Here is a 20,073-nt window from a genome sequence, read left to right on the forward strand (position 1 = left end):
TCTATATAATTACCCATTTTAACACCCTTTGGAATAACCCTGTATAATAATCCTGCTTAAAAAAAAAAAAAAAAAAAAGCTGTCATATGTGGGCGCACTGCCTATACTGTATATATCCCATGCACCTATTTCTTCTTTTGGAAAATTCTTCTTCTTTGACTATTTGAGCCGATGTAATGAGTCAATTTCTCCACTTTGAGAATAATAAAGTCAATCAATAAATCAATCAATCCCAACTAGGTTCTGTAGGAGAGCCAAAACATGCTTTTTCAATACAAAGTTGTTTAGCGTCATAAAGATGTTACCATAATGTTTTAGACTATGCATCTTAAGCTAACATAAGTGTTTCTCTCCACTATCATTTGTAGTGTTTTTTTTTTAACATAGCTGTTAGATTTAATATAGACAACATCATATACAGACGTTCACTTAATTTTCATATTGGACAGATAAGACACTGAAAAAGGTGTAATCATGTTGTGTTGGGCCAGGCAGGCTAAATGTTGAAGGAGTTTCAGATCCTTGTCATGAAATTAAATTAAAGCTAGAATCCTGCACTGATTATCATTTTGGAGAGTTTTGGTCTTTGTATAAGCTTAAAACAGCACAGGTTTAAAGGTCCAATAACATCTTTACTACATTTTGTCTCTTGCTCCTCTTTCTACTCTACTTTTCTTAGTTATTCACTCAAGAGCATTTATAGAAAAGGACAACAGTTAAACTATTTCTAAATTTGCGTAATCTGAGGATTCAATAACAGAATGAAGACTGGTATTTCCTTGGTCAATTTTTCTTTTAAAAGATTGATTAAGAAAAACTTGAGAACCCCTTCAAATAGGATAGGCACCGATAATCTGATAAAGGTCAGAACAGGTTAACTTTACAGTATTTTGCAACACAGGGCACAAATGACAAAAAAAAGGTATTTCTTAACTGATTTGATAAACGGTTCCACTCTATTGTTGCACAATTTTTCCCATGAACAGCTGTCAAAAAAGTTTCATAAGATGATATTGAAATAAGTCAATGTTTGGTTAGACTTTGGCAAGATAATGCCATTACTGGCAGAGCAACTACCCTGAAAAAAATAATGCAACCATTTTTGGCATTTACTTAATCATATTTTGTTACTTTAACACAATTGTATCATATTAGCATGTTAGGACATAACTGAATATGACTAAGTAAATGCCAAAAGGGGTTGCAGTATATTTTTCAGTGTGCTGCAGTTTTCTTTTTCATTAAAAGGCAAGAATAGGCAACTATATTTTTCACTTCATCAGTAACAAGACAGCTCAAGGTGGTTTACATGAAAAGAACATGAGCAAGAAAAAATATACAGAAAAGAACATTGCAATGGCATAATAAAGGTAGGTAAGGTTAGGCCGCCAACTTTATCCAATAGTGTTCCTGTTGGAAGTTTTAAGTAGAACAGTCCAAAGTTACTCTAGACAAATAGAGATTTAAAGAAGTTTCACACTTTTACATTCGTTGAGGTGGTTTTTACAGATAATTGCTTCATAAGAACTATTTGTTTCTTCTCTGTGTTTGTTTTTAGTATTTAGTTTCTGGGTATTCAGAGCAGACTGGAGCCAGAAGACCTGAGAGATTTGGGAAGTTAATGAAAAGACACCAAATTAAATGTAATTCAGTTAAACTTGTTTCACTTTGATTCAGTTTAATTCAGTTCAGTTCCCTCTATTTATAAAGTGCCAATTGACAACACATGTCAGCTCCACTTTACGGGGACAATTCAATCAGCTCATACTGTCAGATTGGTTCATAGTTTTCCGTCTAAAGAAAACCAGCTGATTGCTTTAAGTTATGGATTTTGATATGCTTCTTCTGGATGAGTATGTGGCCACCGCAGATATTCGCTTGCTTTTTGTCTCGACTGCATCTGTCGTACCAAGCATGCATGTAGGCACAGTGGAGAGAAAAACTCCCTTTTAACAGAAGGAAACCTCAAGTGGAACTAGGCTCAGTGTGAGCGACCATCTGCCGAGGCCATCTGGGGTTCAAAGAGATAAAAGCAGACGTCAAGGAGGAACATACTGTAGAAGCACCGATCTATAAAAAGTTTTAATGTTGGAAAAAGTAATGGTAGACTTGTTCCATATGTGTCTCTTTCTAGAAAAGAAGCAGCTAAGCAGACAAGCTCTAAGCCAGTTTTCATGCCAAAACGAATTAAATAAGGCACATTCAATTGAAAGCTGAGCCCTCTGCTATGTCTACGAGGGAAACTGTCATGATTCTGACGCTGATGGGTGGCTTTTTCAGCTGACCCTGCTCACCTGTCTAACTGGCCCCGCAGCTGATTATCGCCGATCTGCTTCACCGGGTTCCCACAAGCGGCAGACTTTCTCCCCCCAGATTTCTCCTCTCCCTCTGGATTCGTACTGAACTCTCACCCACGTCAGTGACTTTTTTGTCTAGTCATGATCTGCTCGACATTCTTGTCACTGACCTGAGTTTCCTGTCTCTGCAGAGAATCTAGTAGTCCACCCAGAAGACAATCACTTAAGCTTTGAATAAAACTTGTTTTGTAAACTGTCCTGATTTTGTCTGCTTGAATATTGGGTCCAAGGTTCTGGGGTCATTACAGAAACAGGACTACACAATGGAAAACAGACCTATCATCTGTATTCAAAGGTTTTTCTGAAGTAGCCTATTTGATATTTTTTCCTCAGGATGGTGTCACAGACAAACAAGACCAGACTAGATGAAGAAAAAAACAAAGAAAACAAAAATGCTATTTATTTTGATGTTAAGTCATTTAGGTATTTATGGACTATGCAAGGTATTTTAGAGTCTATTCTCTGAAATACAGGAAGCCAATATAAGGTTGGCCAAACAAATGAAGGCCTTATTTCTTACTAAAACACTGCTGTTTATATGAAACAACAGTACAGATCAGCATAGTTCATGAAATCTGAATCAAATGTTCTCTGAGACACAAATGCAGTAAGAAATTAAAAATGATTTCTTTGACTCCTCTTTGTAATTGGTGAATGATTTCTAAGAAATAAAAGCTGAAATCCTGACAAATATGTGAAAGGTTATTGAGTAAGACCTTTGAAATCAGTTGGTTACACACAGCTGTTGCAGTTTAACCAAGTTTCCTAATCTGCTTGACCTGTCACAATTGTGAGAAGTTGTTTTTATTTGCAGAAGTTTTTGTCACTGTTCATTAGTACAGAAAATACACTTGTTATACACTCTTGATTAGTAAAAAAACAGTTAAAAAAAACAACAACGAAAAACCCCCAAACATTAGCATTTCATACAGTAACATCATGAATAGAGTGGAAGTAGAGTTTCAAATTACAAAAAGAAGAAATATTAGCAAATCGAAAAACTTGTGGGGCAAGTAGAAAAAATATAAATCAAGAAGATTCGTTATCTGATTAAAACTCTATGATAATAAAAAAAATGAAAAAGAGGACAGAGCGAGCAGTCCTAGTGTTCCTGTTGCTCATTTAAGAAGTTTTTTCTTAAGCTCTTTTGCAAGCTTTTGGGAACATTGATTTGCAGTGAGGATAATTTTCATAAAGGGCATCCACCGCCTCAAACTCACATCCATTTTCATAAACATTTGCCATCCTTTATCAATTTCAATTTGATTGAATACAGAGGCACAAGCAGGCTGCCCTCTAGGAAGCCTTACCACAGCACACTACCTCTGCACAAACCTCCACTTTTAACCTTAATTTATTACACCTTTTTTGAATAAAGTCCCTTTTGTCCTTTGTGATTTTTAATCACTTTTAACCTGATTATCTTTTGTTGTTCTGTATGTTGTTTTGCAATGGAAAGTATTTATTCTGTTTTATTTTAAAATACAGTGACAATAAAAGACTCTAGTTCTTATCCTGGGGATATTCAAAAAAGGCACTTTATTCTCCTAGAAGTCCTTTTTCAGACAGGCATAATGTAAACACCAGGATTGTCCTTTGGACTCCTATTACTCCAATAAGTAATAGGAGTGATTACTTATTGTTTATTAATTGATATGATTAGTGACTCAAGAAAGACAGTATCCAGGAATGTGTTTACTACACTAGGTTTGTCTTTTAGATCCTAGATATTATTCACCTGCAAAATATGCAAATAGCTTTAATTTGTTACCCAGTATGACAATTTTCTTCCAGTGTTTATTATACAGCAAGAAAAAAATCTGTTTTATTTAACATTACATGGTTTAGATTTTGCATTTTGTTTCTAGTTGGTGGCGTAAATGGATTGTGGTATGTTAAATTGAGCTATGCTTCAAGGCTGTTGACCAACACAGCGGTCACACAGCAACACAAATGGACACATTATATGCATGTCAGAAATTTGTGGTTTGTTATGCTAAGTACGTTTTTCAGGTTATGTTATCAACCAGATTTGCTCATCAGACAACAGTTTAAAACCTTTTCTACCATGAGGAAGTCGCATAACCTGAAGTTTCAGTTTGAGTAAGCAGGCCACTTTCCCTCTAAGTTCTTTGATGCCAGAAGCAAGAGTGTCCCTTCATACCCCCACCCCTGCACTGAGCCTGCACTTTTCCCGAAAAGCAACTCCACAGTTTTTCAATAGTCACTTATTTCTCACTTTAAATGTTCACACAAGCATTTTTAAAGACATAATCCAAAGAATATACAGTGTGTGAGGAATAGAATTACAAAAACCAACAACTTAAAATTGTGTGCAAATGTGATGGGTGCAAAACATAAAGCTGTACAATCAGAAGCAAACTAAAATGTCATGGTTCAGACAATAACTTTAAAGGCAACATCCAAAAATAATGAAAAAATTTTAATTTGAAAGTTAAACACCCTGAATATACTACAATAACCAAATGTTTTGAAAATGTCATGGGGGTGAAATACAAAATTAAAGCCATTGTAAAGTTGTGCAATCAAAGCAAAACTCAGAAATTTCTCACTTCTATTTTGGTCAATATTGTAAAACTTAGTAAATAGTAATAGTAAAACTTAAAAACGTAATATCACAATGTGCAATCAAAGTAATCTTAAACAACAGAGGATCAACAGATCTCACCTCAAGGAAAATAAAGGAAAGGAAAATAAGTTGTTCAAACAGTGTTCTAAACCCCCTCTAAATATTGTAGGCCCAGGCACTCTGATAAAGTTCAGAACAGGTTCATTTTAAATTTTATTTCCTACAGTATTTTACGTGACGCTTATCTTGCACATAATCAATGCAATTCAAACAAGGTATTTCCTAACTGATGAAATGATAGTTTCACAATAGTATTGCTGAGGTGAAGCAGTTGCATAATAGTTTAATCGTATGGCATTGCAGATGAGACATTGTTTTATTCAAGTGACTGTTTCATCATACTTTTTTGTTAAAAAGAAAGGATTTTAATCACATAACTATATATTCATGTAATTTAGGTAGAAAACTGTAATTTTTCTACCACTGTCGCTTTGTTTAAGAAACAACACCAGAATTTTTGTTTTTGTAAATCAATAAATATTCTGTTGTGCTCTGTAAACAACATTCTAGACAAAAAAAATTATTTTTTTCATCATCATCTCTTAAGCTGCAGTGATACTCATCCTTCATCATGTCTGCTACCCTCATACTCAACACTGTCCACGAAGGCTGTGCTGACTAACCCACATATCCATACTCTGAGGTCATGCATATCCTGAAGTAGGCAAATCCATGGTGTTCAAAGAGATGAAAGTCCCTACATGAAAATAAGAACTGGAAGAGCAGGACAGGTAGGAGGATGGTGGTTTCATCACAACAGCTGCTTATTGGTACTGAAGGAACACTCCCATAGCTCTGTGTATATAAAGAAATCTGTGGTGAAAAGTTGTATCAAAGCAGCAGTTTTTTAGAGGAACTTTGTGGTCTTATTAGCAAAGGTGAGAGAATTACTTCCAAACAATTTTGCAAAGTATAAATAAATATGATTTTTTTTCTATATGTAGCTTTCATGTCAAATGTTGTTTTTCCAATTATCTGTGATACAGTGACTTTTTCTCTTTACTTGTCTGTGAGCTATCAGGGAAAAAGACTAAATGTTTCACTGATGTTCTGGCAATTCATTATCACAACACTCCTTTAATGAGTTTTTCTTTCTTCTTTTTCTTTGTAGCAACAAGTGGAATCTATTTTGCAGAGAAAATATGTTGGACTATGAAGTGACCGTATTCACTGCCAACCGCGCCACTGCTTCAACCTTTAACAACGTGTTCATCAAACTGATTGGCTCAAGTGGAGAGAGTGAACGCAAGTGGCTCTGGAACTTCAAGGGAGCTTCAGCATTTGTCAGAGGAGCCGTAAGTCTGAAAGTTTCAGTTTAAATGTAGCAGCTGTTTTATCTGCCTGTCTTTAGAAGACTCACAAAATCAGTAGTAGAGGAACAGGGTATGTGTAAATGCTGAGGAGGTACTGCATCCTTTTATGCAACAAACTAGGAGAAGTACCTTACAGGGAGTTTCAAAAGTAATGTAGTGTAGTTTTTGTTTTACTATTGTTCAATCTACTGCCCCACATTTTAATACATTAAATTAGGATGAAGATACTGCATTAGAAAGCTATGCACTATTTTGAAGTGGATAGAAAATTATATGATTTAAAGCTATTGTAAAATTAATCAACATAAAACTGAGTTCTGCTTGAGTCATTACTCTCTAAACCCTCCTTTGCAGCAACTACGGGAATATGCTTCTTCTAGCTTTGGAAGTCTAAAGAGCGATTTACTGATCACAGTTTAGACTTCTTCTACTTTTGCAAAATATGTTTTTTTTGTCGGTTTCTGTTTTTTGGTTTATCAGGATGTTCAACATGTGCCTGTATCAAAACCATTTCATTTTAGTTTCAATTTGCTTTTGTTTCGGGTCCTTGTTTCAAAAACTCACCTGTTTCTACAGCCTGCCAGTCTGTATGCCCAGAATAGTACTTAGGGATATCAAATAAAAAAAAGGTGGAAAAAAGTGATGCAGGTTTAAGATTTTTATCTCTTATAAAAATAGAAAACACATCTATAATTCTCTTTTCACTTTCCTATAATGCATTTATTTTTACTTTCTAAAATACCAACAAAGTTCCATGATGTTTTTGCATCCCTATGAGACAAAATATGAAAAGGTTTAGGGCATGGTTTTACTTTTAAAAGCCCCTTTAAAATTCATTTTTATCTTCTTTCCTGAAATACATTGTATTTTTAAGCTTTTTGCAATAATTTTGCTGAAAAGGCATTTGGTTTTCTGTTGTCTTGTTATCACTTACTGTTTTTGCAATTTGTTTCACTGGCCGTAGGTGGCATGTTTTAAAGTTTCCTGTTGCACCTCCCTGGGAAAACTGGTTCTGATAGAGCTTGACAAGCAGCCTCTTTTGCTGTTCCCAGAAGATTCATGGTTCCCAGCAAAAGTAGAAATCAAATCCCCAGAGGGAGCTTGTTACACCTTCCCCATCTACCGCTGGATTAATGACAACAAGGTGCACCGCTTTAGAGAGGGAACAGGTTTGTCTGAAATTCTGTTAAAAGCTCAGTTCTATTGCAGAGGACACTTACAAACACATCACTACATGTTTTTCTGTCTCTCCTTTTAGCTCTGAAAGGGTTTGAAGATAAACATCATCTTGGCAGGAACAGCAGGGAGCAGGAGCTCAAGGAGCGTCAGGAGGACTATTGGTGAGACATCAAAGTGGCAAAAACACAAAAATTCCTCATCCCATTTTGAATAGTGCTTATTTACTTTGATTTATAAACGAAGGTTTGTTGTTAATTAAAATAATATTTTAATTAAAATGCTATTTTAATTAACAAAAAAGTTAATTTTATTATTGCATGATTTACCCATTTAATATGGAATAACACAACCAACTATTTGCAAATTTAGATTTTCAATTAAAAATAACACCCTATTTATCCTTAACAGTATTATGTAACTCACTGAAATGATATATGCTGTTAACTGACTAAAACAGGGGATTTCTAAATGAAATGTATGTACCGTAATATATTGCTTGAGAAGTGTTTCTTTGTTTGTTATTAGTTGTAAGCTTTAATCATACAAATGGAAAAAAGCAAATGCTTGAAATATATTACTCTGCCAAGTAAAAATCTATTGAGATTCAGTTTTTTTTGTCGGATTGTGTTTTTGATTAAATGCAAATGAACTGAGAATGGTGATATCAAGTTTTTATATATACCAGAATTTACAATTAAAAGATAAAATCAAATTTCCTATGTTTACTATAGTAAAACTTAATATAAACTCTGTTTGTCTCAGCTGGGATGTGTATTTGGAGGGAATTCCTCACTGCTTGAAGGCAGATGACCCGCTCTCTCTCCCTTATGAGGTCAGATTTTCCTTCACCAAGCAGACAGAGTTTCTTTTCACAGCAAAGGCAGGGTAAGGTCATAATATTCTCATGCATTTCTGCCATCAATCAATCGTTGCATATACAAACAATAACACTTAGCCTTTCTGATTTGTATTCACTAGACTGACAGAGCTGAAACTGAAGGGACTGGCAGAATGTAAAATGGGATGGACGGACCTCGATGCAATCAACAGGGTGTTCTGTTGCAAACAGACTGACATGTCAGGTACTGCCTCCTTAAACTAAAGCAAATAGCACTGAGCCTTAAATACTGCTGAGATAGGGATGTGTGTTTACTATTTGTTGGTAGCTGTTAAAAATCTATTTTACAAACAAAACAGTAATGGAGTGACATTGATTGTTAGTAGTGGTTTGGTTAATTAAGTTGTATAGTTCTTCCCTGAAGGAATGTTTTCACATTGATAGGACATTTGATGTTTAACAATGTCACACCAAATTCAAGATGGGGATAAAACTGCTTCCTCTTTCATAATGCTTCTATCCTCTATTTCTTGTTCTTAATTATTTAAAAAATATATAATCATTACTGAAATAGAAAAAAGGTAGTGGTGTGGTGGATAAAGTACTCAACAGTACTACTTGATTAAAAGTAGCTACTGAGACCCGTTGTCAAATCTTGCTCAACTACAAGTAAAAGTTACTCAGTTAAAAATCTACTCAAGTTTAATTCAATTCAGTTTATTTATATAGCACCAATTCACAACAAAGAAACCTCCAGCAGAACTATGCTCAATGTGAGAGGCCGACTGGGGTTCAAGGTGACTGAAGCAGAGATACAGTAAGAAGCAGAGATACAAAGGCAACTGTAAACCAGCTCCACAGGCGATCCCTTCAGGAAACACACAGCCAGGCAGACGAGTATCGAGCCAACTCCCATGTCAGAGGATGACGGTCACAGGCGGTCACAGTCAGAGAAACAGGACTACACTGAAAACAGGCCATCAGGAACATCTATAAAGAAAGATGTTGATTGCAGCAGCACAGCTGATATTTCTCTCCAGGATGGCGTCACAGCCAAACAAGACCAGGCCAGATGAAGCTACTATGAGAAAAAAAAAGCAGAGAGAGCATAATGTTAGAGATTGAACTAACACATTCTACAGAGGGGGAGAGTAGAGATAGAATGAAGAAGAATGATGAAAAAGGGATCCCTATTTTCTCCAGCAGTCTAAGCTTATAGCAGCATAAAGACAGCTCAGGATAACCTGAGCCACTCTTACTATAAGCTTTATCAAAAAGGAAAGTTTTAAGCCTAGCCTTAACAGTAGACAGGGTGTCTGCCTCACGGACTAAAACTGGTAGTTGGTTCCACAGGAGAGGAGCCTGATAACTAAAAGATCTGCCTCCCATTCTACTTTTAGAAATTCTAGGAACCACTAGTAAACCTGCAGATTGAGAGCGAAGTGCTCTGTTAGGAACATAAAGAACAATCCGATCTCTGATATAAGATGGAGCTTGGCCATTTAAGGCTTTATATGTGAGAAGGAGGATTTTAAATTCTATTCTGGATTTAACAGGAAGCCAATGAAGAGAAGCCAGGATAGGAGAGATATGATCTCTCGTTTTAGTTTTCATCAGAAAGGATTTTGGAACAGCTGAAGGCTTTTAACTACAGTTTGTGGACTTCCTGGTAGTAAAGAATTACAATAATCCAGCCTTGAAGTAACAAATGCGTTGACTAATTTCTCAACATCACCCCTGGACAAGATATTTCTAATTTTTGCAATATTCCACAGATGAAAGAAGGACACCAATGAAAAATAACAACAAGAGCTTTTACTTCATTCTCTGAAATCAGTTTAATCCCATCCAAATGAAGTGACTGACTAATTAGCTTCTTTTTGAAAGACTCTGATCCAAAGACTATAACTTCTCTTTTGTCTGCATTCAGGAGCAGAAAGTTAAGAGTCATCCAGGTTTTATGTCTTCAAGACATGCCTGTAATCTATGTTATGGGTAATGGGTACTACAAGTATTGTATTGAACTCACCTTTGAAAATACTTAAAAGTAAATACATTTATAAGTATTCAAGTATTCAAAAATACTAATGAAATTGTCTAATATCAATACATTTCTGTGTAAGTTTTAGTTTAATTATCAGAAAGTACCATGAACCACCTGATGTATTAAAGCGTAAAGCCATTTTGCTACAGATTCTACACCACTTGTAAAAAACTTCAGCATCAAAATACAACTGAAAATTCAGGACAGCTAATGTGATTATCATTAATTTAAAAACAAAGCACAAACAAAACTTCATCCTTCTCACACTCTCATTATGGAATAGAGGTTTATGGTTAAATCCACCACAAAGAACCCGCAACTCGTACTACTGAGCAACTTGGTCACATGGCAACAACTAACACCCTAATTAAAAGTATAAACTAAAAATAATATCTGCCCTGAGTTTCTCACATTTGTGGAACGTCATAAAATTTCTAAATTAGTGGTGTCCAAATTCTGTCCTAAGCGGCTGCCATCTTCCATGTTGAAATTGCATTTAAAAAGTAAGTAACTAGCAGTTTCCTTGGAATGGAGTGGAGTAGAAAGTACAATATTTGACTTATTTTGGGGGGCAACTTATAACATTCACTCCATTATATTTCGATTACTCATGTAAAATAAAGATAACAAAAATTACTTAAGTAAAGTAATCAAGTAAATTTACTTTTATGCTTTCCATTTTTTTAATCAAACCTGCCTCACATTCTTTTAAAAATGTGTGATAAACGCTGCAGCAAACAGTTTTATTTTAGGGAGACTTAAATTTGATCTACACGCTTTTCTTCTTCACAGACTATGTCCAGCAACACTGGAAGGATGACGACTTTTTTGGCTACCAGTTTTTGAATGGGGTCAATCCCATGTTGATAAGACGCTGCACCGTCTTACCAGACAACTTCCCTGTTACTGACAACATGGTATTCCCTGATTCTCAGTTCAGCTTGGCCGAAGAAATGGAGGTGACTGCACACACACAAAAAAAACATGGATATTTCTAAGAAAATTTGTGGCTGTTATGTTTGAATACAAATTTGACTTTAATGTTTGTAAATCCTTCTTAACATTTTAAACAGAAAGGCAACATATTCCTTTGTGACTACAAGCAAATGGATGGAGTGAAAGCTAGCACTATCAATGACAAGCAGCAGTACCTGATGGCTCCACTTGTTTTGCTCCATAAAACTCCAGATGATAAACTCATGCCTATCGCTATTCAGGTGAGATTAGCTTTTTTAATAGAGCCAATAATATAAATTAATTATTAAGATGTGAATGAAAAGCTTCCAGGCCAGCTTTTATGCTCCACTAATCTGGAACAAACAGCCTAAAGTGCTGAAACCCTAAACTGCTTTAACTCCAGATTAAAAACTTGTTTGGTTAGAGTGGGCTCTGTCAGTCTATCTAAACACTATTAATTGGGTTTATAGTCCAACATGATTTCATTTTATTGTCAACCATTATTTTCAAGTTAATTATTCATGTTTATTAATTACTCAGTTATCTTTATGCCACTGCAACAGGTTTTTCCCTATTACATTTATTTTATCATGTACAGCACTTTGAGCTGCCATCTTACCGAAATGTGGCATATAAACAAAGTTGCCTTGCAATTTATAAGCCAGAAGCCTCACGTTTGGCAGCGACAGGAGGAAGCCAAATAGCTGGAAGTAATATAAAAATAAACAAACAAGGCGCTTAAGTAGAAGATTGGAATGCAATCAAATCTGTACTAAGAGTTGGTTAAGTTTGTACATCAGTGCCTAAAACTATAGAATAAAATAGAATTAAACTCACACCTACAAAGGAACGAACTTCACTCTCTGCATTTAACCCATCCCTTTGGGGAGCAGTGAGCTGCCATTGTGCACCGCCTGGGGAGCAGTGTGGGGGTTAAGGGTCTTGCTCAGGGACCCAGAGTGGCAGTCCGTGGGACTTGAACTCAGAACCTCTGGGATCTAAGCGCAATGCCCTAACTACTAGGCCACCACTTCTCAGGCCAAGATTGAAGTAGTGCTACAAAAGTCTGCAGCTTGTCCATTTAAATTGTTCATCTTTTTGATTATCACATAATTTCATTTTAAATAGAATAAGTAATCAACCTTGTCTGTCTTGGTAAATGTGGCTCACAATTACAGCATATCTAACTTTTCTGTAAACCTGTTTTAGCTGAAGCAGAAACCAGCAGAAGACAACCCAATTTTCCTGCCATCAGATTCTGAGTACGACTGGTTGCTGGCAAAGATTTTTGTGAGAAGTGCAGATTTCAATGAGCATCAGCTAAATGTTCACCTGCTGCGTACTCACCTGCTAGCCGAGGTGTTTGCAGTGTCACTGTTGCGCAACGTGCCCATGGTTCACCCTCTCTACAAGGTAAGTGCAGGTCTGTGTGTGTGTCTACTGACAGATTCTCAGGATGAAACATGTACACAAACTGGATCCATTACTAAATTAATATTCCCCTCCTAAAGTTTTTGTTCCATGACACGTGTGCAAGCTGAAACATCTTTTTGTTGTTACTGTTTTTTCAGCTTCTCATACCTCACACCCGCTACACTCTACAGATCAACTCCTTAGCTCGGAAAACCCTAATATCTGAGGAGGGTGTTTTCACCAAAGTAGGAAAATATATAAAGAATTACTTTACTAATTAAATAATGATTTTTTTTTTACGTGTTTTATTATTCACTACACTTCACTTTATTAAATTAAATTGTTGTTTTAAATATAAATGTAACATTTCTCCAGTTTTCAGCTTCTGGTGGCGATGGTATGATCACTATTCTAAGGAGATCTCTGACCTCAGTGACATACAGCTCCCTCTGTGTGCCTGAAGACATTGCTGAGCGTGGGCTAAAGGACATACCAAACTTCTACTACAGAGATGATGGACTCAGACTGTGGAATATTATCAACAGGTATTACTGGTGCTTCCATTTTGCATCTTACTTTGTGCTGCCCTGTCTGTTAAAGACAAACCAGATGGCTTATGTGATGCTAAAATGTTCACCCTTATCAGGATATGGTTTGTAGGCTATGCCTTTATATCACTAAAATAGGTCCTTTTTTATTGCCTTTGATCCGCACACTATCTTTTAATATGGCAGAAAAAAGCAAATCCTTTTTTCCCCCTCCGGTTGATTGCAAACATTCATGTGTGCACAGAACAGTATGGTTGAATACATTCTGAAGAAGCATAGAAAATGTTATTGCAACACCAGATAGGTAGTTATGTGCTAAGCTAAATAAAACTTTGCTTAAAATAAAAAAAAAAGGCTTCAAATCTCAAGCAAAGCTTTTTCAAAACTTTTTTTTAATGTAAATTAAGAAAAGCTGCTCTAATACTCATTTAAAATTTTCTGTGTTATTTACAGTCATTATGCTAACATAAATACATTGTAATAATAAAAAATATGTTATATTAAAAAATATGTTATATTAACATATAACTGGTTTACTTTTTTTATTAAAAAGTAAACCAGTGGCGGCAGCTGGCGTTTTCTCTGGGGGGGAGGGGCCTTAAAATTCAAAATAGTCCATCAAACACATACCAAGTTACCATCCTAACATATTTATATGAATGCAGACAACAAAAATATAATATGATGTACAGGTTTACTTTGTGTTTTGCATGGTCCAATCTTATGTCACAAACCTAAAAAAAAAAAAAGTACCGGTTTAATAATGGAGAAGATAGATAGAGCGGGGACTATATAGTGAACTCAGTTAATTGACCGTTCAGAGAGATGATCACTACTTTCCGCTCCCCGTTGGTCATGGGTCATCTTTGTTATTTATTACAGTACAACAAATCCCATGATGCTTTAGAAGGTAAGCGCTCTGCGCTTACCAGTTGGGGTTAAATTACTTGTTGCCAGCTGAAAGATAATTATCCAATAATTATGCAGTAATTATCCAATAGGAGGCGTGTACCTATTTGCTTAGTTGAATCCAGGTGGCGACTTTTTATTTTGGCCAGGCAGTGTATATAGGGCTGATATTCGGACACAGCCTATAGCCAAAGATTTTTGCAGCCTATAGGACTGAAATATGTCACCAATCCGACAATGAACAAAACAGCTTTACTCATCAGTAAAGATTGAATATTGATCTTGAACCTTAAAAAATATATTAATATATTTTTTGAAATATTTTATTTTCTAATTTCATTTATATTTGTTTCTTTATGTTATAATCAAGGTCACTGGGTGGGTAGGGCGGCGCCCTAGCGTCTTCTATTGACTAGCCCTGAGCCCCCATTTTTCAAAAGTACTCTTAAAACAGACCTAATAAAATGATTACCCCTCTGTATGTGCAAAATGTTTAGCTTTGCTATGTCTCTTGTAAATGTACTTTACGAAAAGTTTTCTGTGTGTTTCAAAGATTTGTATGCGGTGTCCTAAGCCACTACTACAAGAGCGATCATGAAGTTAAGCAAGACTCTGAGCTACAACAATGGATTTTGGACATTTTTGAACATGGATTCCTTTCTCATCCTTGCAGAGGTATGTTTTGAAGAAAATATTTTTAGCTTAATGAGCAGATTGTAGAACTGTGTAATAGAAGCATAGGGGCTGCAAACTGTAGTGAAAACATTAGCTTGCATGTTCTCCCCATGCATGCATGGGTTGTCTCTGGGTACTCAGGCTTCCCCCTATCTAGATCAACAATCTATCTAAACAGCACTTAGGCATGAGTCTGAGTATATGGTTGTTTGTTCTGTGTGCCTCTGTAATGGAATGGTATCCTATATTGACTGTATGGCTGTGATGGAAGCATCAATTAAGCATTCAATATTTAAATGATTATTTTTTTTTCCCTCAGGAATTCCTCAGAAACTAAATACAGTGGATGAACTCATCAAGTTTGTCACCATGGTGATCTTCACTGGCTCAGCCCAGCATGCTGCAGTGAACACTGGGCAGGTAACGTTTTAGGATGAAAAAAGCTGATATTTAGATACAAATTGTGCATAAATGAATGATGGCAGTGAATTCAAACTCTTTAGTCACAACATGTCACAGGTTACGCATACATTAAGATTTTGAGGCACAGAGATCTAGAAGTCTACACATTGGTTTTAAGGGATATTGTGTCCATGTTGTTTAGATGTGTTTAATTATGTGGCAGGCCAAAGTGATGAGTATTATTAATCATAATTTTATTACCACAGGTTAGCATATCATGTAGATCTAAAGAGCCTCAAATGCTTAAGAAAAAAAAAACATTATTTTGTTCCATCTACAGTTGTTTAAGCAATACCCCCTGAATTCTGAGAATTCTCAGAGCTGTCCGAACAGATATAGTGACAACTGTGATCATTCTGCTTTGCCATTAATAGAGCTGTATTTTGAAAAATTCTCTATCGACGAAGGAATTAATAACATACTACATGCTCATTCAATTCTCTGGCTCTGCAGTATGACTATGGCGGTTGGATGCCAAACACTCCAATCTCCCTTAAACTTCCGCCACCAACCAAAAAAGGGGAAGCAACTGAGGAAACAATGCTGAAGACGCTGCCGGACGTCAACGTGACAGTTCAGGGCATGGCCACCATGTGGCTGCTCAGCCAGCAGTCAAGTGATTTTGTGAGTGTGTAGACTTCCATTAGCCAAACTATTCAGGTTTAAATGACATACTGTTTAGATCAATTAAACACAAGGTAATGTATTTAGAGCAAAGGTTTTCAACCCTGGTCCCCAGCAACCACAGTCCTGCACATTTTTAAACATTTATATTATTCCTAGAACATTTATATCAAATGGTTGCATTACCCGTTACGCAGCGTAGAAGGCTGACAGGCCTGTTCATCACTGTTCATTTAAGCCAGGTGTTGAGAGACAGAGAAAAACTTACAGGGCGGTGGTTCCTGAGGTACAGGGTCGAAGACCCCTCATTTAGAGTATTTATTACTTTGATAATTATGTCTCACGGGTAATGAAAACCAAAACTTACCCCAAATTTCTTTGAAGTTTTAACATATATGGGAAGTTTGATCTCTACGCTGCATCAATGCCAGGGCCAGCCCTAGCCTCCCATGGGCCCTTTGGAAATCTTAATTTTGGGGCCCTCTGTTTTGTCCAATAATCTGCTGCAATCAGCAGTTTAAATCAGTCACACACTCGACTTGTTTCCATCAACCTTTCTTTACGCGTACGTGTTTTAAAGTATCACATTAGAGTAGGTTGATGGAAAATGCAAAATCTTGCAAAACGCAAAATTAAGGACATTTTGAAAGAGAGTTTTTAACACTATCTTGAGAAAAAGCAATAATATGCTTACAATGGAGATGGAAACACATTTTTGATTTTGGTATGATATAGCAAATACTTGCCTCCCATGACTTAGCAGCCATTTTCCACCACCACTGGCATCCAGATGCAGCATTAGAATCCTACTTCTCTCACACGATATCTCCGGATGGCATAAACCATCATTAATATTCGCAATAAAATAAAAAAAGGAAAATTTGCCAAATTACAACACTGGTCAATCCCTGATCCGTGGTCAATCCTAGCTTGTTAACTCTAAGTACTGTTCACTACAGCCATGCTTAGCTTCAACGTATGACATTACCCTTTACATTACCTCATTAATTTGCTCTAGCGGATGGAAATGTCTAATCCAAATCTTTTCCCACATTTTAACAGTTCACTAAAAATGTGCATTAAACTCGAATGGAAACTCAGCTACTTATCATTAGCTCATTATAGCTCTGGCAGTACTGTTTAGAGTCTCCAATTTTTAGGCATAATCTACTGATAAAATCTTTTTATAATAAAGTAATTTTAAGTTTATTTACAGTGAAACTATCATGTCATTTATACATTTATGTTCCAAATATAACATGACAACATCGTTAAGCAATCTGACACATAACTTTGTTGTTAATACCAATCACTGCCAGCCTGCTCAATTATTGTTCTGCCATGAAAGATCTGTTAGGTCTTTATTAATTAGAGTTTAGAAAGCTCCGCTCCACAGATGCAACAGTTACAGGGAGGGTGCAGGCCATCCTCAGAACTACCCAAAGATTTTGGTAGAATTCAGATCTTATTCTGAGAGATGTAAAGGAATAAATCAGGGCATCTGGAAAGTTTCCTGTCTCTGGAGCCAGTGCAAAATAGTCAATATCCGATTGTTCTCCAAAGATAAATTTGTATCAGATAAGTTTGCGTGTCAATCTGGCCCAAAGATCAATCTTGTTTTCTACATGTATAGGTAATGATTTTTTTAATGTAATGAAATTGGGTTCTTTATTATTATTTTTATATAGAAATTATTTTCTCTGCAATAAAATTCCAACTGTGCATTAATTTGTGGTAAAAATATATATACGGTACATTACATAGACATACTTTTTAGTAGGCTAATACAATTGTTTAGCACTTACACGTTCTATGCATTTTGACTTCATGGGAAATTTCTTTATGGGTTTTTATTACCTTTAAGCCATAATCAGAATGGTCAAAAAACATATAGTTGATTTATTCCTCTGCATCAATTTTATCTTAAAAATGTATGAGTTTCACTTTTCACATTGAATGGTCAGTAGTCTATATCTGACAAATATTTGCATGTAACTGGCAGAAAAACTAAGATTGTTCATTCATTTTTAATCAGGTACCTCTAGGCCAGTACCCAGAGGAGCATTTCAGTGAGGAGACTCCAAGGCAGATGATAAAGAAGTTTCAAAAGGAGCTGAAGGAGTTAAGTGCTGCCATCAAACAGAGAAACAAGGAGCTAAAAGTGCCGTACACTTACATGGATCCAGAGGAGGTAGAAAATAGTGTGGCTATTTAACAAAAGGAAAACAGTTTTTCTCTAAGCCTTCTTATAGAGGCACACAGTGGCTTTACTGCAAGGATCTTTAATATGCATTATGACGACTTTCCATTGGTACGTTAGGGAAAAAAATGACTTTTCATTATTTCATTATTTTTATTTTTGGTTAAAATTAACATTTTTCAAAGTAGATATTAAGTGAAATATTATCATCTGGAATGTATAAATATGAAACATATATCACTGTTTAGATTGTTTTTCTTTGCTGTTTAAAAGGACCAGCTGCCCGAAAGCATTTGACACTGTATTTTGAGACATGGCATGCATTAGGAAATTTTCCATAGAAAACTTACCTTCATGGCTTATATTTTTGTATTGTGTGAATAGATGAATATAGCATTCTATCAGAAAAAAAACAAACAAACTTTTTGTTTCACATTCACTCAAAAGAATTTATGTGTGTAATAGAATGATTGCTGTACAAATAAAAATGTTAATCAGAAAACATTCTTGTGTATTTCAAATATTTTACACGTCAGAGAGTAACGTGGAGCAGAGGTCACATTTCTTGATTTTTCTACAAGGTTTATGTATAAAGGGTATTCCGATTCAGAGCCAGAGCTGTTCCAAACAGTAGGCAAGGTTGAAAAGGATGGTGCAGTTTGATAGCTATGATAGTGGACAACGTTACAGCAAAATGAACAAAACAAAATTGGTACAGAGAATATTAAAATTACCTTTCACTCTACACTTCCCCCATGGCACTTCTGAACAAGCCAAGTGCAATGACCATATTAAACACTGAGGGCAATGAAATGACTGGCAAAGTTCTGGTGAATGTGAAAACAGTGCAGACAGCTAAACTTTAAAAAAAAGAACAAATTTTATCCTGGAAAGGAAGGTGTGGATGCTGTTCCTGTACTTCAGCTTTCAACACCATCATCCCACAGCATCTGATAGAAAAACTGGAACAGCTGGGCTTCAATACGCCCCTCTGCAATTGGCTGTTAGACTTCCTCACAACCACACCTCAAGCAATCCAGTCACACCACCTCACTGGTCAAAATGGCACAGAAGAGCATGACTTCCCACAGAGGATGAGGAGAGCCCACCTGCCCCCACCCATCCTCACCACCTTCTACAGAAGCACCATAGAGAGCGTTCTGACCAGCTGTCTCACTGTGTGGTGTGGAGGCTGCAGCGCCTTAGACTTCAATGATCTTCAATGATCCCTCACACCCCCACCATGGAGTGTTCTCCCTACTGCCCTCTGGAAAGAGGCTTCACAGCATTCGATGCAGGCCCAGCAGACTCTGAAACAGCTTTTTCCCCACCACCATCAGACTGCTGAACTATTGAAAAAAACTCTAAATCATGTCACAGAATCTGCATCTAACTGACAACACCAACACTGAATAATTGCACTATATATTTAATACTTTAAACTTCCTTATCAATGCATCTCTTTGCACTGTTTTTTTTTTCTCCGACACTGTTTACATTTGATCACTGTTGCACTTTAAGACATGGAAATGTCATTGGAGCTGTGCAAAATGGCTCTAATGACATCTCATTTTGTATACCCTCTGTTTATACAAAATGACAATAAAAGTTGTCTAAGAAATTGTGGTAAATTAGAATGTTACCTGATCAATGTAGAATGTACACTGGAAATACCGAAACCACCAGGCACTAACAACCAAAACACTACTCAGTTAGCTTAAATCCTGTTACATGAGATTCATGCAAACAAAGCAACCCAAATCCTTTTAAGGCTGTAACAATTATTACCGGCCAGGCATACACTGTACAATATTTTCAGTCGTACAGATTTTACAACGAAACCACAGGGTTTAAAAGTTCACAGCTCAAGATGCACGTTTTTCCACTGTACAGTAAGGCCTGAT

At 36.2% G+C, this 20,073-nt stretch overlaps 1 protein-coding gene across 2 annotated transcripts in view; it reads left to right on the top strand.

Annotated features, from left to right (window-relative positions):
* The window catches only part of LOC107095866 (arachidonate 15-lipoxygenase B-like), a 22,077-nt gene extending 2,024 nt beyond the window's left edge, over nucleotides 1-20,053 (top strand). The window contains exons 1-15 of one of the 2 annotated variants that reach the window (XM_015392224.1): nucleotides 5,808-5,885; nucleotides 6,119-6,302; nucleotides 7,285-7,489; nucleotides 7,579-7,660; nucleotides 8,262-8,384; nucleotides 8,478-8,581; nucleotides 11,174-11,340; nucleotides 11,455-11,598; nucleotides 12,548-12,751; nucleotides 12,910-12,996; nucleotides 13,127-13,296; nucleotides 14,762-14,883; nucleotides 15,203-15,303; nucleotides 15,799-15,969; nucleotides 18,005-20,053. In XM_015392224.1, coding sequence (XP_015247710.1) covers nucleotides 6,150-6,302; nucleotides 7,285-7,489; nucleotides 7,579-7,660; nucleotides 8,262-8,384; nucleotides 8,478-8,581; nucleotides 11,174-11,340; nucleotides 11,455-11,598; nucleotides 12,548-12,751; nucleotides 12,910-12,996; nucleotides 13,127-13,296; nucleotides 14,762-14,883; nucleotides 15,203-15,303; nucleotides 15,799-15,969; nucleotides 18,005-18,184 — 2,013 coding nt within the window. In that variant the 5' untranslated portion in view covers nucleotides 5,808-5,885; nucleotides 6,119-6,149 and the 3' untranslated portion in view covers nucleotides 18,185-20,053. Of the gene's footprint in view, nucleotides 1-5,807; nucleotides 5,886-6,118; nucleotides 6,303-7,284; nucleotides 7,490-7,578; nucleotides 7,661-8,261; nucleotides 8,385-8,477; nucleotides 8,582-11,173; nucleotides 11,341-11,454; nucleotides 11,599-12,547; nucleotides 12,752-12,909; nucleotides 12,997-13,126; nucleotides 13,297-14,761; nucleotides 14,884-15,202; nucleotides 15,304-15,798; nucleotides 15,970-18,004 lie in introns of those variants that run through there. The other variant, XM_015392225.1, reaches the window with a different exon arrangement.
* Nucleotides 20,054-20,073: the final 20 nt, after the last annotated feature.

This window comes from Cyprinodon variegatus, unplaced genomic scaffold (assembly GCF_000732505.1).
Source record: "Cyprinodon variegatus isolate N-32 unplaced genomic scaffold, C_variegatus-1.0 Scaffold579, whole genome shotgun sequence".
Taxonomy (NCBI): Eukaryota; Metazoa; Chordata; class Actinopteri; order Cyprinodontiformes; family Cyprinodontidae; genus Cyprinodon; species Cyprinodon variegatus.